The sequence below is a fragment of the Sminthopsis crassicaudata genome, chromosome 6 (genome assembly GCF_048593235.1).
Source record: "Sminthopsis crassicaudata isolate SCR6 chromosome 6, ASM4859323v1, whole genome shotgun sequence".
NCBI classification, from domain to species: domain Eukaryota; kingdom Metazoa; phylum Chordata; class Mammalia; order Dasyuromorphia; family Dasyuridae; genus Sminthopsis; species Sminthopsis crassicaudata.
The window spans coordinates 83,944,372-83,972,253 of NC_133622.1; the positions used below are offsets into that span (position 1 = coordinate 83,944,372).

The following is a 27,882-nucleotide window of genomic DNA, read 5'->3' on the forward strand; positions in this document are numbered from 1 at the left end:
GGCTTCCCAATGCCCACTAAGATTGGTAGCTCCCTTGCTGCCAGGACTTTCTGTCCACTGAAAACTGCATTCTCAGTGCAAAACTCCATTTTCCATAGATCTGCCACTACAGAAGTCAGTCTCTGGTTAAACTGATTTCTATCTAACAATAAACTTTCATTTTGCAACTAATATTCGGGAATGAGTGAATTCTTTAACTCCTAAAATCTGTGGCCGATTTAAAAGGGATTCTTAATAACTCTTATAGCCACTAACTTCTAGACCACTCTAAATCTTATCAATAATAGATGTAAGAAATGCTTCACACAGTGCCTAGTACATAATAGGCATTATATAAATGTTTATTCTCTTCTCTCTCCCTTCTCTTAAATTTCTCAATAAAATGAGTCCTTATAAATAACACTACCCTAAAAGTGAATAAAGAGAAAACAGACCTGAGAATTTATTTATATCAGGAGCTCTTAAATAAGGAAACCACCTCTAATGAAGCGGATCAACATCTACTCAGCAAATTCTAATTTTAGCTAATTGCCTTGAGCACTGAGAGGAGATTAAGTGACTTAATCTGGAGCATATAATCTGTACCATTTGAAGTGAAAAGAGATCAGGTCTTTTGGGCTCTAAATCCAATTTTTTATATATTATGCCATGCTCCAATAAGAAATTCAAGCATTTCAATGATTAATTTTTAAAGTTTGGAGATATATTTAATCTTATGAAAATTTACAAATATTTTTGGTTTACAAATTTAAATGCAGAAAAACCTTAAAACGAAATAATTTGCTTATTGTTGTTGTGATGGTGGTGGTTGTTCACAACAATCCATTAATCCATCTAATTAGAGGTGGAAGAATTTCTACTGGTAAATGGAGGGTGGACCTTCCCTGACATTCTGCCAAATGTTGGAAACATTGGATTATTTTCTTATTTTTTACCTGGGAACACAAAGAGTCTGACAAGTTGTCAAATCCAAGATATTTTAGGCATTTAGCTAACTTTTTCCAGTGTTTCTTCTCCATGAGTTGTGAGTATTTTTCATGTATTATGTGGATTCTTTTCATTAGCTGAACAGCAATGTTCATATCCTTGGGTTTCTCTTCTGTTAAATGAATAGCAATTTTAGTGAGAGGAGACTTGAATTATTTCTTACATGGAAAACTAGAATGGCTAAAACCTTTAAGGTTTTTTCACATCTTTATATGTTTTCCCATAATCTGCTGCCTTCATAAGGGGATACACCTAACATTCAAACTAGGGGAAACCAGCCTTATTATGACTTCTGGTACAGAATTATGGTTTCTATTAAAAACAACAACAACTTTTTGACCCTATCTATCCTACTAGATTTGTATCCCAGTTCATAACTACTAAGTTCCTATATAAATTATGTTATAAGGTATAATTAATAATAATAAGTACTATTATTATAGCCATCATTTATATAAAACTTCATAGGAATAGCCATGCTAATGAAAATATTGGGGTTTTCTAGGGATTGAAGGCATTACAATTAAAACTTTTCTATATTTTTTTGGTGATTGTGATGAGACTAGATAACACTCAATTGAATTTGAATATCTAATTCTTTCTCACTCAAGATACATAGCAGAATCCAATTCCAATTGATTAATGATGGACAGAATCAGCTACATCCAGAAAAGGAACACTGGGAAATGAGTGTAAACTGTTATTTTTACCTTCTGAATCCAATTCTTCTTGTGCAACAAGAAATTCAGTTCTACACACATATATTGTACCTAGAATATACTGTAATATATTTAACATATATAAGACTGCTTGCCATCTGGGGGAGGGGGTTGGAGGAGGAAAGGAAAAAATCTGAATAGAAGTAAGTGCAAGGGATAATGTTGTAAAAAATTACCCATGCATATGCACTGTCAAAAAAAAAAAAGTTATAATTATAAAATAAAATAAAAATTAAATTAAAAAAAATACATGAACTAACAAATAACAACCTCAAAAAAAATTCTAGCAGAAATACAGAAATTTCAGGGCATTTCATTCATGTTGGCAAAAACAAGTAATTATGTTATAATTATATGCAATAAGTAATAATCCTTTCACTTTCTTAAAATTCAAAAAGAGCTCCAGAAACAAATATATGGTTGGAGTATCTGAAAGTGTGGACAGTTGTTTCTTATCTAACTAACTTTTCATTTTAAAAGCCAAAATTATAAATTCACTTACCTACATTTAGGCAATGGTCTATCCATGACATAAAACAGGCTTCCATTCCTACAATTTCAGCCAGAAATTTTACAGAATTACTATTGCAAGTCCTGAGAAAATCCTCTAGAATTTTTATTCCATTGTTCACATTTTCTTTAATTTCATTTTCAATAGACACAGACATGGAATTCCATCTGTCTTGTTCTTTTTTTTCCATTTCTTCTTGCTTTCTCTTTATATTTTCTTCAATAATTTTGTCTGCATTACTCTTCTAGAAAATAAATAAAAGACTGAATAGTTTTTTTTCACAGGCCAAAAAAATGTATATTGCTTAGAGGTAAATTTGATATTTGGAGAATTTACATTAATGTTTAGCCTATTAACTTTTCATCCCAACCAAATTAGTATGTGAAATAATATTTTATGCAAATAACTATGTCTTATTCTCAGAGATAATTTATTAACCCTCTCCCCCTCATACCCTTTCTCCATCCGGTAATATTCCTCAGTACTTACAGCTAACACCACAAAAGAGCCAAACCAAAATAAAAACTATTCCCTTCCATCATATGATCACAGATAAACTAATCAACAAGCAATTATTAAATACCACTCAAATTGATGAGGAAATCCCAAAACTCTGAAAAATTCCTAAAGGAGAAAACCTCCTTAGACTCTGCCTCAGGGAGGGGACTCCACCCCAAGCACAAACAGTTTCATCTTTGTTATCTGGGTGGGGACAGCTCAGTCCTGAAACCCATTGAATTCAATTCAAATTCTAGCCAACCTGGGACTCCACCCACAAGTCCCCTTTAGCTAAATCTCTCATTATAAAAGAGCCAAGCTGGAGTCCTGTCTTTACAGAAGGTCTAAACAAGGCAGCCTTACCCCTGGCATGGACTCTCTGCCCACTGGAATCCTATTTCCGGTGCCCTCTTATCTCTACATTCATCTTTTACTAATCTTACTTCCAAACCCCACAATAAACCTCTTTTCTCAATCTAGGTTTTCGGGTCTGTAAATTCCTTTACAGGGGACTCTTGCGCTGCTACTAGACCTCATTTAACTCTGTATCCTTGTGCCGAACCCAAAGGGGTTGCAGGGGAGCTCTATTTGACTCCCTGAACCCTGAACCTGCCATTAGACCTCAACTAAACCCTAATTTCATTTGGATACCCCAGTTCTAAACCTCATCAAAATGAATAAAATGGAAATCTTTATCTTTTCCTCTCACTTCTAGCTTCTCTATTCCTATAGCATTCCTCAGCATGCTGTCTCTCAGATTCACCCACTGGGAATCATCCTGATTTCCCCACTATTTCTCATCCCCAAACCATATAGCAGTGAATGCTGAGGCTTATCAATTTCATCTTTACAACATCTCTCAAATGCATCCCCTTCTTTTTTCTGACACTGCCATCCTGCAGCTCTCTCCTCATCTCACTTCAGCATTATTGCAATAGTCCAGGTCTACTTTCCTGAAGTCTTTCTCCATTAAAATCCATCCCTCATTTCAGTCACTTAAGGGATTTTCCTAAAGCTCAGATCCAATCATCATACACACTACTCAATGAACTCCAGTAGTTTGCTATTGTCTCCAGAATTAAATAGAAAATGTTTTCTGTCTGGCAATCAAAATCCTTTATAACCTAATCCCCTCTTACTTTGCCATCTTCTTTCACTTTACTCCTTGACAAATAGCCTTTGTTCCAACAACATTCATCTCTTCACTGGAACAAGGCATTCAGGCATGCTCTAGCTATCCCCCATGTCTGGAATACTATTCCTACTTTGTTCTGATTACTTCCTGAATTTAAGTCCTAACTAAAATTCCATGGCCTTTCAGAAGCCTTTCCCAGCCCCCTTAATTCTAGGGCCTTACTTGTGATGATTATTTTTCATTTCCATTTTCCATTTCCATAGTTTGTTTTGTAGATATTTGTTAGAATGCTGTCTGTCTCATTAGAATACCTAATCTACAAAAGCAGTTAAAGGGATCAGGAAAAGCTTCATACAGAAGATGATGCTTGAGCCAAATCTTAAAAGAAGAAGGAATTGATGAAGTGGTGAAAGGGAAAAAGTAAATTCCAGGCATGAGGTATAACCAGGAGCAAATATACAGAGGTAGAAGAGGGAGTATCACTTGTGAGAAAAGAGGCTGAATCTCAGAGACTATAAGAACCATAGAGAATGGTTTTGGGAGCCATGTCCAGTTTAAAGGTAATTTAGGACCAGCTTCTGAAGGGCTTTAAAAGATAAATGGAAGAATTTGTATTTTATTCTAGACACTATAAGAAACCACTGGAATTGATTGAAGAGAGCAGTAATAGGACCAGATCTACACTTAAGGAAAATCACTTTGGCAGCAGTATTTAAAGTCATCTGGAATATAAAAGGCCTAAAGCAAGGAGATCAGTTAACACTAGAATAATCTAGGAAAGAGATGATTAAGGCCTGAACTAAGGCAGTAACTACATGAATAAAGTAAAAGTGTAGAATACAAGGTAGAAACAGCAAGATTTTACCAATGTTTAGAAATATGTAGTTCAGGCAGAATAACCCAAGGGTTATGCTGAAGTTAGGAACTAGGATTACTAGAAGGATTATGGTGTTTTTGATAGAAATAGGAAAGTTTGGAAGTAGAAAGTGTTTGGAAAGGAAGATAATGAGTTTACTATTAGATATCTAGACTTGTAGATGCTGCTGAATATTCAGTTTGAAATGTCCAAAAAGTGGTATGGGACTAATAGGGGATACGTGTGTATGCATTATGTATATAGGGCAACTAGGTGATACAGTGATTAAATAGAGCACTGGGTCTATAGTAAGGAATGCATAAATTCAAATCTGACCTGCTCACATACTAGCTATATGACCCTGGCTGTTTACCCCAGTTTCTTCATATTTAAAGTAAACTTAAGAAGGAAATGGAAAACCACTCTAATATCTTTGTCAAGAAAATCCCAAATATTGTCATGGAGTATGACTGAAATGACTATACAACATTATTTGTGTGTGTGTGTGTATATATATATATATATATATATGTGTGTGTGTATGTATAAACAGAAATTTGAAATTTGTATATGTATGTACACACTTCCATGAAGGTCACTTTCAAAGAAATGATGATAAGAATACAGATAGGTGATGGTAAGGATCTAGGATCCTTAGGTAACATCTAGATTTAGGTTTTTTATATGGAAAAGAGATCAGAGAATATCAGACAAATAACCAAGAAATAATGCCATCAATTTAGAGCTAGAAGAGATCTCAGAGGTCAAGTCTACTCCTTCATTTTACAAAGGAACAAACTAGAGCAAGAGAAACATTCAGTCAGCAAATATTTAATAAGGTTTATGTTCTAGGCACTCTATATGTAACATATAGGTTACATATATTATATAAACTAATAAAACCTAAGGTATTTTAAAGAGATGACAAACTCAGTGCCCATACAATTGAAAAAATATTTAACAAAATAAATAAAAAATACAATATAACAGATAGTGTTAATTTGTGGTTTTCTAAGTTAATATGTGGCTTCAAAGATTTCTTTCTATTTTAATTAGACATTACTGCTCTAAAGACCAATATTACTCTGGTCCTTAAACTCCTTGGTATATATTATATAATCCAGAAAATAAGAAAACTCTAATTTATGTTAATATTATCAGAAGAATCAACTCAATATTGGACTACAAAAACCATTTAATCTTATAAACTGATTACTTACACACAGAATATATTTTGCCAGCTTTTTGTCAAGTTTAATATTCTCTGTTGCAAAAAAAATGCAATCTTATCCAGCCTCTTTTACAACTTCTCCCCTTTCTCTTCCCATTCTAAGCAATCTATCAACACTGATTTGTCAGGAAGGCATTATGTATCTTGAATTATTTCTTTTTCCTCTACAAAATATCGCTTTGCGATTGTTTCAGCATCCACAGGTTTAGTTGCATTCTCTATGTCAGTCATTTCAAAGATCCATGTTATCTGGTACCTTTAGTATCTTTAGAGCTCCAGTTGCACATCCCTAGCTAAATCCCTTTTAGACATGTTGACCTGGGTTGTTCAGAAGCATCTCAAACACATTAACTTTTCCCCTAACCTCCCCCTTTCCCAAATTCCGTTTACTGTCACCCAGGCCTCCAACCTCAGTGACATTCTCAATTTCTAGAACTCATCCTACATATCCAATCTGTTGTTTATCTTCTCTTTATTTCTATCTTCACAATATCTTTCTTATGTGTTTCACTCTTTCCCTCATATGACCACCATCCTAATTCAGGACCTGGGCCATCTTAAGTCATCTTGACCTTTGTTTTGCCACTCATATCTCTGGAGGAGAGAGTGAAGCTAACAACTTTGTACTGTTCTCCTCATTGAAATCCAATTCACATACACATCAAGACATCACACATAATGCCACTGGTCCTTTTTAAGAACAAAGGACAAAAAACAACAATTCAGATCTTCATCATCTCTAAGGGATTAATACATCAGGTATCTAGATGACCTTCCTGCCTAGAGTCTCTTCCTGTTTCAATCTGTCCCCCATTTAGCATGTGAAATCCAAAATGATTTTCTTAAAGCTTAGATCTGACCATGTTACACATACTCCATTTAATAAACTCCAATGACTCTCAGTTATATCCAGGATCCAATATCATCTATTTGACTTTTAAAGTTGTTCATAACATATCTTCCTACCCTTTCGATCTTTTTATACTCTCCTTCATGTACTCTATGATCTAGTTATATAGGCGTACTTGCTCATTCAAAATATGACAATTTCCCAGTTATATATGCTTTTGCACTAGCTCTCCCCCAGGCCTGAAATACTCTCCCTCCTCATCTTCACCCTCAAATTCTAACTGTGGAAAGTTGTAATGGGCCAGAACTCTGGAGAAATATACTTCAGGCAAAGATTCTTACAACAAGGTGCTAACTCAGTGCAATTGATAAGACAATGGTTATCTAGTTTAGCATGGTGATTGATAGTTCTCTATTTCAGTATGATTGAATAAATCTTACAACAAATAATGGTTCCCTAGTAACATAATGATTGGCTTATACCGAGTATGATGAATTGATTTAATTGTAATATAGTATATAATTGCAATAGAGATAAACTCAGCCACCGAGAAGACTAGACTAGCCTTAGGGTTGATCTCCTGCTTTCATCACTTCTCCACTAAGACCAAGGACTCGGGCTGGTACTGAGATCCTCCAGAGAGCTAGTCTGGACTCTATACTTTAATTCACCCAGGTGTGGGGGCTCTAGAAAGCAATGGTATGTTTTGTTACCCCAACTTGGGGGCTCTAGAAGGAAGGACATTACATTTGGATGTGCAGACTGCTGTCTGGCTGACTGAATGAGACTTCTAGCACAGACTGGGAGACTGAAGGAGACAATAAAGACTTTGGACTTTATCCCTGACTATTCTCATGGTGATTATTCTGCTGAGACCAAGGCTGGTCCAATGCAAGAAAATTAAACTTTCTCAGAGCAATTAGCAAACTACAAAAGTGATTTGAACAATGAATAGCTAAGGTTTCCAGGGAAAATATGACCTTGACATTCTAAGAAGAATACATCTCCTAAAAGTCTTTTTTTTTTCTTTCTTTCGCAAACAAGAAATTATCAATAAATGAAAAGCATCTGAAGGAGTAGCTTCTATCTAATCAGAGATGCATTCAATGTGATCAGTTGTGGTAGTCGATTTACCTTTGATTTTATTTTCTTTTGTTGAGAAGTATTTTTTGGAGGAGGTGGCAAAGTCACTTGGTTTACAATTCTCATTGAACTGTGTTTTCCAAGCAAAGATTCTCCAAAATGTTGATAAAAGGTATATAGTTTCTGTTTCTCCCTTTGTCGTTTGGGATCTCTGGATTCAGCTGCAATGAAGAAGTTATTTAAATTTTTTCTAAATAGGAGCTCTTTTAGACAAATTTATAATAAGATGCTTCTGAAAAGAACATTATTGCAAAAAAGCACAAATCTCTTGGGCAAACCCTATAGCTACATTACCAGGAACTATGGTAAAATCAAGACTTTGATTACAAACTTGCCTATCCCTTCAATTTTGATGCAGATTTATTGGATTTTTTCAAAAGAATTCTCCAGGATACATATGAGTTAGAATTCTTTAACTCAGGCCCATAACCATTTTTGAGGAACTACCCTGGGACCAAGGAGTCACTAATTTTTTAGGAAACCTTAAAAGCCTTTCTTGGAGGTTCATGGATGTCTCCCCCCACCCACAGTCCAGGTAGATCCCCATAATTATCAGTTTTCAGAAACTATCCCAGAAGAGATTTGTCCCCTTGATAAACCTAATCATAAACCTAAACCAGAACTTCTAGGAAAATCTTAAGACTGTGTCTTCTTGTAAATCACTTTAGTCCTAATCCATGATATAAAGTAGGCTTTGGGAACCCCCAGAAGTTCAAAAAACAAATTTGGGATATAACAGACCACTATGATGAATCATCCTCCCACATAGTATAGCAGAATAGTACAGTTCCCTGGTCACTATTGGTCCTATTACATCACAATTTCTCTGTGAGAATTTGTGCTTCGGAGTAGGGGAAGAAGCAGTATTGTAATAATCCAGATGTGTGTAGTGTGTGTGGGGAGGGGTGTTTTAATAACTGCAAACTCTTTTCTATGTTTCTATAATGTTTTCTATGATGTATAATTCAAGGGAGAGAGCCTACAAATTACATTTCTTGTAGCACTGTTGCACCACTAACATTGGATTGCAGAAGACCTGGTCAGATCTAATGGGGCATGTAGCTTTGGTTAATTTGTTTTATTTACAATGTGTTTTTTTCCATGTAACTCAAACTGTCTCAATCTGCTCATTTAAACACATTTCTTTGGCAATCATTTAGGCAACTAGTATATAGTAAAAGAATAAAAGTATCTAATAAGCACCCAATTTTAACAAACAATTTAAATTACTACTAAATTATTTTTACCATTATTGCTGAACTTGGCAATGCTGTAATCATCACTGAGAGGTCTGTTAGAATGCCAGTGTATTCTTTCATCAAATTCTTTTCTCTTGATAGAAGATATAATAACTGGATCATCACTAGAAAACAAATGTATTATATAGGTCTTGTGATTTGATTATATAATATTAATAATAATAATAATAGCCAGTCTTTATATAGTACTTTAAGAGTTATTTGCAAAGTACTTTATGAATATTATTTCATTATATCATCATAAGTCCAAGAGATAGGTACTATTATTATCCCTATTTTAGTGATGTGGAAATTGAGGCTGAGAGAAGTTAGGAGATTTGCTGACAATCATAAAGCTAATAAGTGTCTGAGATCAGCTATGAAATCACATCTTCTTCAATCCAGGCTCAATTCTCCAACTATTGCACTTCCTAGCCATATGTAAGTATGTGTATGTATGTGTATATAAATATATGTATACACACATACATATATACACACATATCCATAATAGAGATACAATAATGCTATATATGCATTATATATGCACACAAATACACATGGCTATATATGTATATGTAGATATATATGCATTTGAAATGATAGTCACAAGTATATTCAAAAGATTCCAATCTGCAATTCTGATACCATTGTTTATGATTTCAACCATTTCTGTAATGGATATTTCTCCTGAAAAAATGTTCACAGACTATTTGTAATTCATCAAATTAGGCTTTATGTTTAAAATTTTTTCCAAATAATTAGAGATAACCCAAATGACTATGGGTAAGGTATGACATAGTAGAGATAATTTTTCAGGTATAGACAACTTAGCAACTAAGGATGTTTTTTAACTCTAGAATTCTGTGATTCATCATCAAAGTTTTTCTTTTCTTACATATGCTATAAACAAGAAACCTAAGAAAACAGACATACACACACACAGAGAGAGAGACAAAGAGAAGGAAGGAGGGAGAAAGAAAAACATTTAAGAAGAAATATCAAAATACAAAGGAGACTGTTATGGGCCAGAACTCTGAACTTGAAACAAAGGATTCTTACAAGGTACTAAGTCAGTGGAATTGATAGAGACAATAGTTATCTAATTTAGCATGGTTCAGTATGATTGATTTGATCCTACAAGGAGATGTTATGGGCCAGAACTTGAAACAAAGTACTATGTGTAATTGAGACAAATGGTTAAATCTAGTTTAGCATTGATTTAATCCTACAACAAATAATGGTTTCCTAGTGGCATAATGATCCGTGTGTACTCAGTGTGGGGCATATAAGCTAGAAGCCTCAGCCAGGGAGATAGACAAGTGAACAGAAGGCTGGAGGCTGAAGGCTGGAACCTTGGACTCAGACAGATTCATCCCATCTCACACCATCTTGATGGCAAGCTCTCCTCCTTCACTTCTCCAATGAAATCAAGACTCCAGAAGGCCGCTAGAAAACTAGCTGAGCCCCAAGTGAAGGAGAAAGGACTTTGAAGGAGACAATAAAGGATTTGGACTTTAACACCTGGCTTACTTATGGTGATTACTAAACTGAAAGGAAGGCTGCTCCAGAGACCCCAAGAAAACCTCCACAAAGAACAATACATTTTAGAGAGAACATTACAGGAGACTGTGTGTTAGATTTCTGAAGAGATAGAATAAAGACACATACATACATCTATATATGGCCATGTATATGTATGTGTATGTGTGTGTGTATGTATATATATATATATATGATATATATTCTGATATAAAAGATAGAGTAAAGGTTAATAACACTAAAATTGGTGAACTTTGAACTCTTAATACACTTTATTTCACCAAAATATATTTAATATAGATTTTATTAGAAATACAAAGTGAATTTTCCAGTTTCCAAAGTGGAACATGATAATCTTTTGTTGGAAAGAAAACCTAAGTATGTGACAATTAGTCTTGGGAACATAAGTTCATAGATTCAGAGCAAAAAAGAAATGCAGATACACAGATCTGATACTATAGAAACACAGATACTACAACCCTTGTATTTTATAACAGCTAGAGAGTCTAAATGTCTTGTTCAATGCCACTGAGATAGTAAATCTTATATAAATCTTAGCCCCTCCTTAACCTGTATACACATATACGTGCAAATATATATCTACAACATTATACTGACCCTAAAATATTTTTTCATATACTCATATACACAATGTGAAACATTTTCCAGACATAGAAACAAGCCTTAGTTAGCAATGTAATATTTAATTAACATGTGTATGGTGTATATTTATTTATGTGTGAATGTATGTAAAGAAAACAAGCAAAATCATAATAAATACCACCCAAATGATGTACCTGCTTAGAAAAGGTAAGTCTTCCAAAATGTCTCCAGCATAATCTTCCACAAATTGCGATTTCAATGGGATAAGCCCCAATTTAGGAATCTCATGTTTGTACGCTTGGAAAAATGGAGAAACAGAGTTGATGTTATCAAGGACTATTATAACATGGAAAGAATAAAAAATTGAACTTCTATCTGTAATTCTAAAGTCCAAGCTTAGCTTCAAAGAAGTTATAAAATACACTCACTTCCCTTCATTGTAGTCAAGAGGGACTATAGGTACAGAATTTGGTACATCCTATTAGATTTATGATAGTTAAACTGACCTATTTTCCCCTTACGAAAAAAATCGTTATTATAAGAGAAAGCTTGCTGAGTAAAAGAGGAAGACAGGAAGGATTCAGAAATTAATGAGATATAAAAACAAAAGACATCAGTAAAGATAAAAAAATATTCATAGAATTATAACTGTGTTTTCAGAGAAAATACATAATCTCAAAAACTGAATAAAATAGGTTCCCTTGGATTAAAATAGCAAGGGTTCTGGGTTGTCCAAATGCAAACTGTTTAAATTAATGTTAAACATTTTTCAACATTTTTGCTCAAAAAAAATGAGAAAAGTAAGTCCACATTTGTTGTTTCTCTGTTTATTCTTAGAATAAATATGACTACATAAGAATTATAATTGAACTGATAATCAATTCCTTCTGATTTAAATGAGATTTGGTTTTTATAAAGTTTTTATCACCTCTAGATGATGTTTGTGTCTTTGTGAGAAAATTTTGAGAAGTTCTTCTCACAGGAATAGATCCTCCAAAATCATAACCTTGTGACAGGCTTAATACTGTATTCCACATTTTCTCATATTCTTGCATGATTTTATCACCCACTTCAAGATTTAAACCTGCATTAGAAATAAAAAATATTTGTGTAGTCATTTCTAATACTTTGGAGACATATATATATACATATATATATTTTACATAGAATGTTATCCATAAACTGAAAACAAGTATATTTAGACAATGCCATCTAAATTTTCTTTTTAAATCTTTAGTCTCTGAATAGAGGTCAATTTCTATTACAAAGGCATGATTATTTATAGTATTGCATCAGAAATCAATTGCTTTTGTTTGGAACTTTTTGGTTTTATTTTGTTTTATATTTGATACTTCAAAATTCTATTTCAACTCAAGAAAGTATGTTTTCCTTGAAATTTATTATAATTAGTATTAAGCTTTGCCCATTCTGATAGATGAATTTATATGCAATCTATGGAAGTGAACCTTGAATGATATAGTACAAATTAATAAATTAAAGCTCTAGTAGATCCAAAATAAGAAGGAAAGATATATTCTAAATCCAAAGAGCCTTCATAAAAAGTGATCCCACATACAGTTTTCTTAATTAATAAGCAGAAATGTCAGCTAACATCCAATGTCATGAGTTTGCACAGCAAAGAATGTAATTTCCTTTCAGATTTGGGGCTCAGTGTGATGTGGTAGAAGGAAAACTAGTTCTAGGAGAATCTGGATTCAAGTTTTACCACTACCCATGGCCTTGAACAAGTTATATAGCTTCCTGTCTATTATAAAACAGCCAAGGGACGAGGTTGCTTCTGAACTCTCTAGATCAGAGGCAGCTGGACAGCTCAAATCTGGCCTCACACACTAGCTATGTGATTTTAGGCAAGCCATTCCACCCCTGCCTACTTCAGTTTCTTCAACCATAAAATTGGGAGAGGGGTGTCATAATAGTACTTAGTTCACAGAGTTGTTATAAGGATCAAATAACATACTTGTAAAGTAGAACACAGTACCTGGCACATAGTAGCCGCTTAATAAATGTTCAATGCTTTCTCTCAATCTAAGAATTCAAGCCTAACTTTGTCTTACCTTACAAAAGCATCTAAAACTCCTCATTCTCACCTTGAAATTTTTGAAAACTATTTGGGGAAAATATGATTTATGATTATGTAATAAGAATGCTAGATATAGTTAGATGTAATAATATGGATATAACATGACATCATATGCTATGATATAATTTTGGTATAATTATATAGCTTAAGATTGGTAGATAGAATAGCCACAGTGTTGCATTGCTACTTTTTGAGATACTAAATGAATGAAGAATCCTCTAGGTTGCCAAGTAGATCCTATAGGGAGGATTTATGGAAAGGAATGGATACACATTGAAAATCATGAAAAGTCATAGAGCAGTTTCTATCTTTGCTGGTAGAGGTGTGCAAGATATAGTAAAAAATGTATCCTAGGTTGCCAAGGAGAAAATGTTTGCCCACTAGTCATTAATGTGAATATTTACAGCTTTTCATAAACCAAAAACCTTTGGTCCAAGTACTCCCAGGCTTTTGAATTTCTTCTTCCTTAAAAAAATGCTGGCTTTAATGACAAGTAGAGTAAATGATACAAAGTAGCACAATAAATGAGTTAAATAAATACGTGATTAATCTTAGAGAGAAAAAATGGAATTTCTATACAATTTTCAATACAATTTCTGTAATAAGAATTACTCAGCACTTTTAAGGATCCATTTTGTTGTTGTTAAGTTGTTTTTTAGTCATGTCCAATACTGCATGACCTTATTTGAAATTGTCTTGAGATACCAGAGTGGTTTGTCATTTCCTTTTCCAGCTCATTTTGCAGATGAGAAAATGAGGCAAACAGGGTTAAGTTACTTGCCCAGAGTCACATATCTACTAAGTCTCTGCAGCTGGATTTGAGCTGAGGAAGATGAGACTTGCTGACTCCAGATTCATCATTCTATCCACTGTGCCACATAACTACCCTCTTAAGATGCATATCTTCCTTTTAATAATTAATAGATTGTAATATAATAGATCTACAACTGGCAGAGATCTTAGAGGACATTTTGTTCAACCCATTAACTTTACAGATGAAAAAACTGTGGCCAGGAAGGCTAAATGACCAAAATCATTCAAATACTATGGGTAAGAGGTTGAATTTGAAGCCAGCTCCTATGACTCTAGAATCAATGCTCTTTCATCAAGCCACAGTTTCTCCTCTCGGAGGGAATCAAATCTTTGTAATTGATGTTAATGTGATTTGAGATACCCTAAATATCTCGTGTAAAACTTTAAATTGAAGAGCAGATATTATTCTGCATTATAGAGAAAACTTCCTTAGTGGGAATTCTCAAAAGTAATTTGGGAAAGAAATGATAATATTTTGTCCCTTAAGAAAACTTGCATGTATGGTGGCAAGAAGAAATCTTCTGTGATATGTTCTATTATTTTTGGGAGGAGAATTCAAAAAACAGCAAGCATAGCCCAATTGGATCAAGGACTTGTAGGTGATTCCCCCTAGCTAGTGATTTCAACTTGTCAGTAAGTTAGAGTTGCCTGAAGCTCAGAGATATTCAGTCACATCCCCATGGTCACACAGCTAGTTAAATATCAGAAAGAAGACTTAGATCTCATTGACTCTAGGTCCAGATCTTCATCCACTACTTAGATCGCCTCTCTACTAGCCTGTGTAGTATATTGAATTCTTCAGTTGATATTCCCCTACTACTTCCAACAAATCTTTCATGCAATTAACACTGCGGGATCTATTTCCTCATCTATGAAAAAAGAGTAGTTCAATTAGATAACTTTTCCCTCCTTTATTTATTTGTTTGTTTGCTTGTTTACAAGACAAAGTGTTTAAAGCCAAATTTCAACTCCTGTCCCTCTGACCTCTAAACAGTTGCTCAAAATATTATATCAGCTGCTGCTCTCTCTATTAGTTAGCTTTAAAATTACTTTCTAAATCCACCTCTATGATCTTACGATCTATGAAGTATAAAAACTTAAAAAGCAATAATGAAAATAATGAAAAACAAATACCTGTGCAATTTTCAACTTCATAGTAGTATGCAATATTTTTCCACAATAGATTATCTGTCAAATCAGGCAGGAATGTGAAATCTACTTTCCACTCATTTGTAGATTTTATTTCTTTTAAAATGAAAAATTCACATCTTTTCATCTAGGGAAAAAATGTGTGTTTTTTAAAAAATGCACATACATTGAAAGAATATTGTTATTTCAGTGATACCAAAATAAAATATGGCTTACATCTAAAGAATTCCTTCATTTTACTTTAATTTATTTCTGTATGTGGATAGTTGAGAGCCTTAGACCTATGATTCCTGAATTCTGAGCCATAGCCCCTGAAAAGGCAATAGAACTTATAAGGAATATGATTTATATCTGAACTCACATTAATTAATTCCACTTTTTGAACATTATATATATTTCATGTGTTGCTACTATTTTTCAAATGTTTAAAGATGCTGTTATAAATTACATACATCTGTATGTATAAACATGTGTGTACATATGGGTGTGTGCATGTATAGTCAGATGGACAGCTTGACATAACAATTACAAGATCCAACCTCAGTATCAGAGTGAAAAGAATTCAAGCCCCACTTCAGGCAACTGCCAACTCTATAATCTTGGAAAAGTTACTTAACCTCACAGAACCCAAAAACAGTTCTCTAAGACAATAATTATTGTTTTGCTTTGATACAGCAGGTTTCAACATCAGGAGCTCTCTACTTTGATGAAATCACAGATCTGATCCAAAATAAAATAAAACCACTTAGAATCATTCTTGTTACTTGTTACTTCTCTCTAATCTGTCAAACCAATGTGAATAGTTTATGGTCATGCAGCAATCCAAGACATTCAGGGATGTTTAAAAACTATCCTCATAGTTGAAAAAAGAAAAATCACTATCTTGAATTATGTTCTTTGGGTTGCTTTCTTAATTCCTTTATCAGCTATGAGACTGAAGTCAGACTATTTGTGCTAACAAAAAGATTGTATGATATTTATTTAAGTTGCCTGTGTATCTAATAGGCTAATGAAGAAGATAAATGTTCTCCATACACAAGTCTATCTGTCAGGAGTAATGTGATAATAATGCAAACATCAGAAAACTATCTCATATAACTCAGATAGACTGCATTTGGCACAGATGTTAACAGGAGGTGGTTTAAAGAATATGGGGTAAGAGATTAGAATATGTGGGATTCTTGATTTAGAACTAAAGAGAACCTCAGAGATCATAAAGTCCAAATACCTCATTTAACATCTGAGGCAACTGAGTCTCAGCGAGTCAGGATGATTTTCCCAGGGTCACACAGGCATACTGTTGCTGAGCCCAGGGTCCTCTCACTCCAAGTTCAGTTCTTAATGATTCCAACTTTTTTTCCACTAATTTAAAAAAATGGTTGTTACTGATTTCAAGTGATCTTAAGGCCCTGGGGGGGAGGGGAGGCAATTCAGGGTTTGTTTTTTTTTTAATTTTTTTTAAATGTAGATGAAAATACTAATAGTGTTATTCATTAATTTCACTACCCTTGCTCCTAGAAAGATGCTTTAATAAGTAGCAAAACTGTAGAGGGAAAGCAACACCTTGGCTATAACAATAAGGATAAAAAAAAAATGGCCCATAGCTTTTAACATTTCCTTCCTCAGTTCAAAACTGTATCTCACCAAAACAGATATTCTTTTTTTTTAAATGTGTAACAATAATTCACATTATAATAGCTGAAATAAAAACAATGCTTAAAAGTTTTTAAAGCTCTTTCCTCAAGAGGAGAATGATTTACAATTAGTTTGTAAATGTTTATCTATAATAAGTAATTCCAAAGTATTTAAATAGGCCTGAAGTATTTTCTTAAGTGTTTTAAACATTGTATTTATGATCTTATTTAAATGATAAATTAGTGGTTTTACAAAATGAAAAGATTTGTTAAGCACAAAGCTAACTTCAAAGCATAGATAAATCATCAAAAAACCAAAATTTAAACAGTACACTTTAATGTTTTATTATATTTTATGTAATATATTTGGGTTTTATATCAATGTTTATGCATATATTGTGTTTAATACATAATATTTAAATTTAATTGTAAGCATAATAAATGTTGTATCCATTCCATAGTGCTTTTTATTCATGACATATTTAAATATGATAATATAATAGTCAAAATAATATGATGTTATAATACATAATGTAAAGTGGTAATATAATATTTGATGTATATATGATTATATGTTTTAGTATGATTATATGTATTTATATAATATGTGATTATAGTATTTGTTTTATTTATCATAATATGTAAATATGTAATGGAAACAGCATGGCAAACATAAGATAAAGAAAAGGAAGCATTTATATAATGCTTTAAGATTTTAAAATCACCTTACTTAGACAACCTAAAGATACAGGTGCTATTATTATCCCCATTTTATAGATCATAAAATTTAAGTGACTTGCCCATAGACAAAGAACTAGCAAATATCTGAGATAGGATTCTAATTCAAATGTCTTCCTTACTCAAGGCCCCAAATTCTGTATACTGAGCCACCTAATCATCTTACTAGAGATATAATCTCTAAAAAGTAGGTTTCATTTTCATATATAATACATAATGGCTTTAAAGAATAGCCCTTCCTAATTTGGAGAAGTTCATCTCTAAGCTCATCAATCCCTTTGATTCCAGGTCTACCACTCTCTACTTTTTGTCACCCAACTGTCTTCTGTTCATTTCTCACACTGAAAGAGAAACAAAAATAATTGAGTCCGACATTAATGCCAGCATGAAGAAAAATCATTAAATTTAGATTAAACACTAAACATCATAAAACTACATTTAATTAAGTGTTTGAAGACTAGAAGTCATTTCAAGGAGGGGTATAATTCAAATTATTTAGACAAATAACAGCTTATGAACAAACAATTCTCAAAAAAAACTGCAAGCTATTTATTACACTTGAAAAAATTTCCCACTAAAAACAAAAGAAATGGAAATTAAGAACTGATATAACTATCATTTGAATTATCATGAACTGCCACAAAATAATGCCTACCATTCTTAAAAACTGTGAAAGTTTCTTTTCCCAATGGCAATGGATGATTCTACTCTTGGCTCGTTGAGAAAGGGGCAAGATTTGGAGAAAAGACACACTCAAACAGAGCATCCTGCAAAGGTCAGCTGCTTCCTGCAGTGTTAAGGCTTCAGCACACTCCTACAAAAACACAAACACTAATTCAAGATATATGTGACATGTAGAGAAATTTTGGTTAAAAGATTGCCACTATGCCATTTTTTTCTTTTCTATGTTCCTACTTCCTTGGATGGAGCAAAAGAGTCAACAGAGAGTTTTGCTAGGATTAAGAAACCTAAGATTGTTAGCAATCATTTGGAAGACAAAAGTCAGTGGAGAAGAAGAAATTGAAAATACATGAAGGATAAGGCTGTTAGCTGAAACAAGGCCCTATAGAAGGCAGGAGAAGATAGCCCCAAGCATGTAGATAGAAAACCAGTTTGGGGAAGAAATATTATCTCTCTGTAAAAACAGATGGAAGAAGAAGAATGGTTGATGAGGTTAAGAAATTTTTTGGAGTAGAGGAAACAGATTTAGGAAGTTCACATCAAATGGCTACTACTATAGTAAAATTAAAGTCATTTTTAATGGAGCAAGTAAAGATTGGTTGGAGTCTTCAGGCTCAATTTCCTCATCTGTAAAACAGGCCTTAAAAACATAGCACCTACCTCAAAGGGTTGTTTTGGAGATTAATAATATAGATACAAAGTGCTTTAAAGACCTTGAAGGCCATCTAAATGCTATTTCAATTAACTATTAAAGTAACAGACCATAAACATGCAAATTAGGTATGAATCCAAGGGTCTTCCAGCTTTAGAACGAAAGGTTATAAGAAAAAAACAAGAGAAGAAAGAAGGACTTTAGCCAAATAAAAAGAAATAGGGAAAATGTGTGAGTGATTTGGAGGTTTTTGCGTTAGTGACACAATTTATAATACCAGGGAAATCACCACAGTCACCTATATAGTTTGCTGTTGTCCCTAGCCAAGCTGCAACCCTTCATAACTTTCTATTTATTTGCCTAACCCCTACATGATAACCACCATCCAAGCCTAGATGGTAAAGTGGGTTACAGAACAAGTCTGTGTAGCTGATCTTAGCTTCTTATCATCTTGTGGAAGTCCTGATGTCATTTGGAAAACAACTCCAAGATGTTTCATAAATATGGAACCTTGTGTAATGAGTCACAAATTATAAAATTATTTTTAAAATACTTATGACACATTATATTTCATAAAGGTTATTGATTAATCAATAGAAACTCTACCTGTGTGCTCTCTTCTTCTATGTCTTCCCTTGGTTTCCCAATGGTTTCTGCAGCATCTTGCATGTTTTTATAGGTTTTTAACACCACTGAACATGAAAGAGAACAGACAGTACTTCTGATATCACCCCCTTCTGGCCACATATTTCTGAGAACAGATATTGTCTGATGGACCTAAAATCAAAATAAACAAACAAAAATAAAATCTTTTCTTAATCTAGACAAGTAGAATGCTATGTGACCTTGGGAAAATTATTTAACTTCTCAGTGCCCCCAGTCAACCCTTTAAAATTACAAATTCCACAGTAGGAGCTGCTTTGCTTTAGTAGAAGCATTTTTCTCAATAGGATTCTCTTCCAACAAGTTCAGTTCCAAAAATGATAATAATAATAATACTTACTAATTATGTAATCCTGGACAAACTACTAAAATTTTTTACCTCAATTTCCTCACAAATAAAATTGGGATAATTATTGCATCTACCTCACAACGTTGTTGTGAGGATCAAATGGGAATTATCCCATTTTTTAAACCCCAAGTATACTGTCTGGCACATAATAAGCATACTTAAATGCAAGCTATTATTATTAATACAAAGTTTCTAGAGAAACAATGTTACCTCTTTTTCCATATCTCCCAAGTTCAGTTTCAAATATTTGTACAAAAGCAATTCTGTAGCCTGAGACATTTGAAAACTCTCAATGATGGCTTTATGAGCTTGATATAATTCTTTCTCATGCTAAAAAACAAAAACAAAAAAAGAAAAGAAATAATTTCATATTCTAGGTAAATTTAAATTATACAACCTGTAACTAAATTTTATGTTTTAAGTATGATGTGAGGATCTGTTATATGGCTCTAAGTTTAGGTTTCAATCTCAAAACAGACTTAAGATATCTAATACCTTTAATTGTCTGACTTCATTTTGTAAACAGACCTCCATAGGCAAAATACAAAAGGATCATGGCTATTACCTAGATTGTTCCAACACATGGAGGATCTGTTTACCTAAGTAAGTTACTTAGCTACTTCAGATTAAAATAACTTTTGTGATTTAGGAGATGACCCTCAAGAATTCCACAAGAAACTTTTTTTTTGACCCTTCCCCATTTAATTCCAGTGACTTTTCTCTTGACTATTTCCATTTCATCTAGTTCAAAGATTTTTTTAATATAGTTGTTTAGATATTGTCTCATCTATTAGGCTATTGTCTCATCTATTAGGCTATGAGTGCTATGAAAACAAATACTATCTTTCACTTTTTCTTGTATCCTCAGAACAACTTAACACAGTATCCAGTAAATAATAGACACTTAATAAATGATTATTGATTGACCATAGCTTAACCAACCCAGAGACTAAGCACCACTCCTTTCCCCACCTACTTGCTTACTTTAGCACAATTAAAGTTTACTGGTTCCTGCCCCTCATTTTTCATTCATTACCAGATAATCCAGAGAATACCAATTTTTCAGTGGTCCAGATTTCCATCTTTCTCTCCCTACTAGTGGTGATGGGTAGTCTCCTATTAGTGTCACTAGCTCTTTTATCTAAAATCATTTGAGTCCTAAGTAGCTGGGGTAGGGGGTGGGGGATGAAGAAGACTTAGATTGGAATATATATATATATGTTTTTTGCTCAATGCTGGTACTACCAGCCTAACTGTGGAGCTAAAAGCACTATAAGTTGTACATCTGATCTCTTCTCTTCTCTTTCCTTTTTTGCCATCCCCACATAGTAGCATTGTTCTATCAGAACAACACTCTCCCTTTTGCTCTGCAGTCTTAATTTCTAATAAAAACAATCAAGAAAAATGAACACTCCAACACAAGTTAAAAGCAAAACCATTTATAACAGCTTAAAACATTAAATTTCATAAAACATTTGCTATATTCCACTTATCCTTTCAATAAGATAAATATAATAATAATGGATTACCATATATACAGCACTTTAAAGTTAACAAACTATTTTCCATGTGTTGATCCTCATAAGATCTCTGGGGATCAGGTAGAATTATTATTTCCATTTTGCAGATGACAAAGCTGAAGCTAATGATGTTTAAGTGATTCATCCAGGTTCACACAACTAAGTTTTGGAGGCAAGACTCATATTCAAGTCTTCTTTACTCCAATTCTAGTGTTTACTCCCCTGTATCATCCAGCTGTCTCAAAATTACTTAGAAAATGTTAAAGTACCATTTAAATGTCTATCCTTTTGTTTTTATTCATGATTATTATTTTTATTCTTTTCTATTGCATTTGAGGGCATTTTTTTTGTTAAAAGAATATAATGCTAAGGAGTCATAATGGGTAGAAACTTGACCTTGGAGGCAAGAAGACAAATTCATTTCACAACACTGACACATACTGGCGGTAGTGATTTTGAGAAATTCCCTGATGCACTGCTTTGCATTGACAGAAGGAGTTTCCTTACTGCCTAAGTCCATAAAAGTCATGTTTTGTTAACATAAATATAGATGTCTAAGAATATATGACTCCAAAATGTGGTTGAATTAGATTTCATTATCTTTTTAGCTGTAGAAATTTACTAATTTTAGCTTCAAGTTCTTGCAGAGAACTTCAATTTTACAATGATAAAGCAAAGCTGATGCCAAGAAGAAATATAATGTGACAAATTGGCCATGCTGAAGAAAATATAAACACATGGAAACAACATGGAAAGCAAAAAAAAAAAAAAAAAAAAAAAATCTATTCTATGCCTCCACTCCCATAAAAGCAGAAAGTTCTTGGGCTAAAGTAACTTAGAGATAGCAAAGTAAAGGTAATAATAACAGAAACTATCAGGCAATTATTTGAAAGTGTAAAGAGGAAAATGAAAATCTATTTTCTCATTCCCAGAGTTTACGTATCTAATTTCAGCCATAAGTATATTTTCAGGCATGCCTCAAAAAGATAATATAGAAAAATGAATCTAACTTTAAAAAGTGATCAAAAAGAGACAGTTCTGCCAAAAAGAGACAGTACCTGCCAGACTACAAGTAAATAGATTTCTCTGGGTTCTGTGGTTCAATTTGTCACATCTCTAAAATGGGGGTAATGCTACCAGCGTCCCTTGAGGAATTACTATAAAAATAATTTAAATAACAATTTTAAAGTGAAAATTACTATATACACATAGTACTCTTGTTTTACTACATTTCCTGATATGTTTGATATGTGCACACATGTGCAAGCACAAACATATACATATATAGATATATGTGTGTGTGTGTATTCACCTAATAAGTCAAATTCAGTGATGTTTTAGTTTCTTCTTTCAATTTTTTTTTTTATTACAAAGGATGGTTCTCTAGGGAGGGGAAGAAGGGAATATATTAGGAAATAAAAGTGATTTAAAGCTAAAAGATAGTAATAGAATTTAAAATTTAAAAATCACATAATAAAGGAGATTATAACAATATTATAATTTTATATTCTATAGTAATATAATATAGAATAATATACTACTAATAATCTAGGATAATATGTTTTTTAAATATTCAACAATCTATAAGGATTTTAAAAACATAATTAACATAAATGAGTTTTCCTGAGTATTTTTCTCAAATAACTATCATTTTTTATCAAATATTTTAAGACACTCTAAAGCTGATGATATGGACAAATTTTTTCCTATTATACATACTGTGTTTAATTCAAATTACTTGTTTCCGGGGCAGCTAGGTGGCACAGTGGATAAAGCACTAGCCTTGAATTCAGGAGGACTCTAGTTCAAATCTGATCTCAGATACTTAATACTTCCTAGCTGTGTGACCCTGGGCAAGTCACTTAACCCCAGCCTCAGGGGAAAAAAAAATTACTTGTTTCTTTTAAGTGACTATATTTATTAAAACATACCTTTTCAAAGAATTCCCTGTGAGTGTATAGACTCTGGGTTTGGTAGCCAAAAACACGGAGAATGTTTGTTTCTTGTCCTGAAGCAAGGACCACATTGATTTTTTTATGAAGAGCATGAATTATAAGTATGTTTAAATAGTCAGTTTGATGCGTAGTTATTCCTTCATCTGAGACAATTAGAAAGTATGGATAACTTTCTTTAAGAAAAATTTCCCATTCTGGAGACAGGCAACTGGAAAATTCAGTATGAATAGGAACTTGTGTATTATGTTCTAGATGTTGTATCAATGCAGTGCGGAGGCTGAGGAGTTCAGGATAATTAAAATACATATTTTCTCCATCCTATACAAAATTTTAAAAGAGTTAGTGCAGCACAAGAAAGGTGGTATCAATGTTCTTCTAATACCAAAATACTTTGTTTTTAATTAGAAATGCTTATATTTGAAGACTTAAAGATATTATGTAGTATAATTAAGACTAGTTATGAATTTTTATTAATCACCCAGAAATAACACTTCTTCCTAAAATACAAACTGTCTCTCAAGCCCCCCCCCACCTCTGTGTCTCTGTTTTTCTTGTTTTCGCTCTTGCTCTCTCATTCTCTAGTTCTCTCTCGCTCTCTCTTGTTCTCACTCTCTCTCTCCCCCTCCTTATTTCTTTCTCTGTCTTTTTCTCTCCCCCTTTCTCTGTATATATACACATATACACACATGTCCATATCTACATACAATATATATGTGCACATGCATATTCTATGTTTATCATCTATTTACAAACTCAAATGCTATTTTTATTACCTTAAAGAAAACAATTACATATCTGGCTTCTTTTTGGTTGAAATTGTGCAGAAACTGCTCCACTAGATAGAAGAAGTGAAGATTTTGTCCTTTTTTAAATGTCTTATTCCATATGCAAGTGATAAATAATGAATCTCCATCAATCAAAAAAAATTCAGACTCAACAAAATCCTTAAGTAAGCTGACTGTCCTGGACAGAAATATAAATTACATTAATGCAACTGATGAAAAATTAAAATGAAAAATGACATTAAAAGTCAAAAGATTAAATTACCCATGCATATATCTGGTAAATAAAAACTATTATAAAAAGTCAAAAGATTTCTTCAATACCAATTTCTAAGAAAATAAAAAATCAATAATATGCCATATAACTACATAGTTATGGTAGTCCAAAAGTAGACCAGATTTTGTGGAATAAATTGTTACAAGTGGATAATTTTACTCCTACTCAATTATATTAATAGTGTTTGTTATGGAATAATTAGCTGAACTGTAATGTTCTTTAAAGTATAATCTTCTCTGGGAGCAGATTTCCTGGGGAGCTTCTGGGAACAGCCTTAGTCTCAGTTCTGTGTAATAATCATCTCAAATGCAGCCAGGAGCTAAAACTTCAGATCCTTTACTGTCTCCTTCAAAATAGCCTGGTTAGCTTTCTTAGAGGCCTATCTCTCAACTTGGTTCCGAGAGCTCTTGATGATAGTTCTTTGTCTCTTCCAGCTTCAGCCTCTAGTTCCCTCCAAATCTCCAGCCAGAACAAAGGTGGAATATGGAATGAATCTGACTCTGCCTCCGAGAGTGGGCTTGTGGGTTTCTGAGAACTTCTTGCTTATGTGCTGTGCACTGAGTATACTCCAATCATTACATCACTAGGAAACCATTATTTGTTGTAGGATTAAATCAATGCTAAATTAGATTTAACCATTGTCTCCTCAATTCCACTTAGTACCTTGTTTCAAGTTCTGATCCATAACATCTCCTCATACTGAACCATACTAAATTAGATAATTATTGTCTCTATCAATTCCACTGTCTTAGTACCTTGTAAGAATCTTTTGCATCATTGTTTCCTCTGCCTGGAATTCTCCCAGAGGTCAGCTCCATCTCTTACTTTCCCATCCTCCTTTCCATTTCAAGTGAAGTCCCAACTTCTTTAGGTAATTTTTTTTCAGTTCTTCATAGTGCTTTCCCTCTGAGATTGCTTTCCATTAGTTTGACATTTGTTTTGTTTATATGTAGTATTTGCATGTTGTCTTCCCCATCAGACTATGAACTCCTTGGAAACAAAAACTGTTTCCTGCCCTTTCCTTTGTATCTCAGGAGTTTAGTACAATGCCTGACTTATAATAGGTACCTAATATTGAAATGCTAACAAGTAACTTTATTTGTTGAACTTATGCATGAAACATGTCACTTCTAGATTGTAGAAAATAAACATATCTTAATTTACTCAAGACTATAATCAAAGCAGCATGTTAATATTTGATAATTACAAGTGTGTGCATAAGCAGATTCATTAATCTGTTAACTATTAAAATTGTCTTTCCTCAAACTTACATAAGAATATTTATGTAGCATGAATAAGGTTGCATAATATTTGCTTTCTCTGTACAAAGTTCATAAACTTGCAATAATTTAGACCGCTAATGGATTAATTATAGGATGAACTAAATTTACATTGTCAGGTAAATCTTACACAATACTAAAACTGGCTGAAAAAATAACCCCATATTTTTGCTATTCTTTAAATATTTCCATGAATTGTTCCACATTTCCAAGATGTCAAATTCTGTTTCATGTTAGAGGTACAAACATGCAAATCTTCTCTCCCAATTAGCTGTGCCTGAAGAATTCTTCTTGCCAGAAAGGAAATCATAACTTCCCAAACAAATATGCAAAAGTTTTATAGAATTGACTCAGTGAATTCTACCATACTTACTGAGATTTTGCCAGACTATCCCAAATAAAGATGGACAAATTCCTCAGAAATTCCTTACATTCTGTTAATCCTTTAAAAAAAAAAGGGATATTATACATTCAATTTTAAATTAACAATATACAGATAAAACCACCTTCAAATGTCAAGTAACAATAATAGATATTATATATAGTACTTTAAGTTTCCAAAATGTCTTAATATGTTAATAATTTAATATACTCATTTATTTGACCCTAACAGCAACCCTGTATGTTAAGTACTATTATGACTTTTATATTATAGATGAGCAAACTTTTATGTTATAGATGAGGCATAAAGAAGTTCAGTGTTATACCCAGGATCACACAGATAATATAAATGTCTAAGGCAACACTTGAACTCGGATTTTTCTAGTCTGGATCTCTACCCTTTTTGCCACCTACTTTCCCTTATATTACACTAGAGCCTTCTATACAAAATGTTAAAGTCCACAAGCATTTATCATTTTCATAAATGAAATCTTTCAATATTCTGTAAGGCTTGAGAAGTTGTCACCTGAGTCAGGCCTAGAAAGGGCTTCAAAAGGACAGGAATATCATGAGTTATCCATTCTAAAGATTGGGAAAGCATAATCAAGGATTTCAGATAGAATGAGGTGAGAACTACATCCCTTATACATCTAAAATGCTATGATCTCATTGCCCTCATCGAATATAAAAAAGTACATAATCCCCAACTAAAATTTGAAATAAGGCACTGAATAATGACATAGCTTCCCTTAATTTTTCCTTTTTGAATTGATTTTTATTGACAAATGTTGTTTTATATCATCTTCATTTCCAAATATGTTCTTCCTTCTTCTCCTCCTATTAAGTCATCTCATAAAAAATTAGTAAAGCTAGATTATTGAAGTGGAAAGGCACCTCACATGGGACCATGAGAAACATAATCTTGAATCTTCGTTGTTAGAAGTTTTTCACTCCCTACTGCAGATGGCATCCTTACAGCCCCAGATGTGCTGTCCTGAAAAACTTGAGACCTTGACAATCTGGTAAGCTTAAAGAAATACTGCTTGTTGCTGTCTGGGAATGGCCCCCTTAGAGTGATAACTTTTTGCCTACTGTTTAGAATAGAAATTCCTTTATTATGACAAATGTATTAAGAAACATTTTGATGTCTCTATCTCTCTTCTCTCTATGAATATATGGCCCCGGGCTATTCATTACTGACCCCTCCAGTCTTGGTGTTTGGGGATCAGTCCTGGCCGGTAATAAATGATCTTTAAACTTCATTATTTTGGCTTCCCTGTTTTTCTCTCACCTGGGTACTTCATTATAAAACAATAATTGAATAGTTTTTCAAAGAGACCCCATTAATACTGTTCCAATCCAGTGCTTCACCTTTGTGAGTATCAATCCTGGTTCTGCAGTTCCCCCAAAATAATTTTGATTGAGTAAAGATTCATTGTGAAATTTAAGATGACTTTGATTTTTTTTTAAAAAGCACATGACAATATTTTAGGTAGAAGTTGTTGAGAATAGGAGCCATCATGAAATCAAAAAATTACAGTGCTAATCTCTAAAATATTCTGGAAATATATTTTCCCTACTGAAAAATTATTCC

General features: G+C 33.1%; 2 protein-coding genes across 2 annotated transcripts in view; both read right to left on the reverse strand.

The window, feature by feature from the left end:
* LOC141546526 (putative ATP-dependent RNA helicase DDX60) overlaps positions 1-15,498 on the reverse strand; it is a 52,721-nt gene extending 37,223 nt beyond the window's left edge. The window contains exons 1-7 of the mRNA XM_074274423.1: positions 15,362-15,498; positions 12,242-12,397; positions 11,508-11,610; positions 9,178-9,293; positions 7,922-8,091; positions 2,209-2,461; positions 936-1,099 (exon numbers count right to left, since the gene is read on the reverse strand). Coding sequence (XP_074130524.1) covers positions 936-1,099; positions 2,209-2,461; positions 7,922-8,091; positions 9,178-9,293; positions 11,508-11,610; positions 12,242-12,368 — 933 coding nt within the window. The 5' untranslated portion in view covers positions 12,369-12,397; positions 15,362-15,498. The remainder of the gene's footprint in view (positions 1-935; positions 1,100-2,208; positions 2,462-7,921; positions 8,092-9,177; positions 9,294-11,507; positions 11,611-12,241; positions 12,398-15,361) is intronic.
* A 2,579-nt stretch (positions 15,499-18,077) lies between these two features.
* On the reverse strand, positions 18,078-27,258 carry LOC141547273 (putative ATP-dependent RNA helicase DDX60). Its single transcript, XM_074275750.1, has 8 exons — positions 27,195-27,258; positions 26,281-26,350; positions 24,342-24,531; positions 23,545-23,886; positions 20,304-20,423; positions 19,688-19,858; positions 18,404-18,562; positions 18,078-18,089 (listed from the first exon to the last, which is right to left on the reverse strand). Exons 1-8 carry the CDS (start codon positions 27,256-27,258, stop codon positions 18,078-18,080), a joined length of 1,128 nt encoding a protein of 375 aa, XP_074131851.1.
* Between the last annotated feature and the right edge of the window lie 624 nt (positions 27,259-27,882).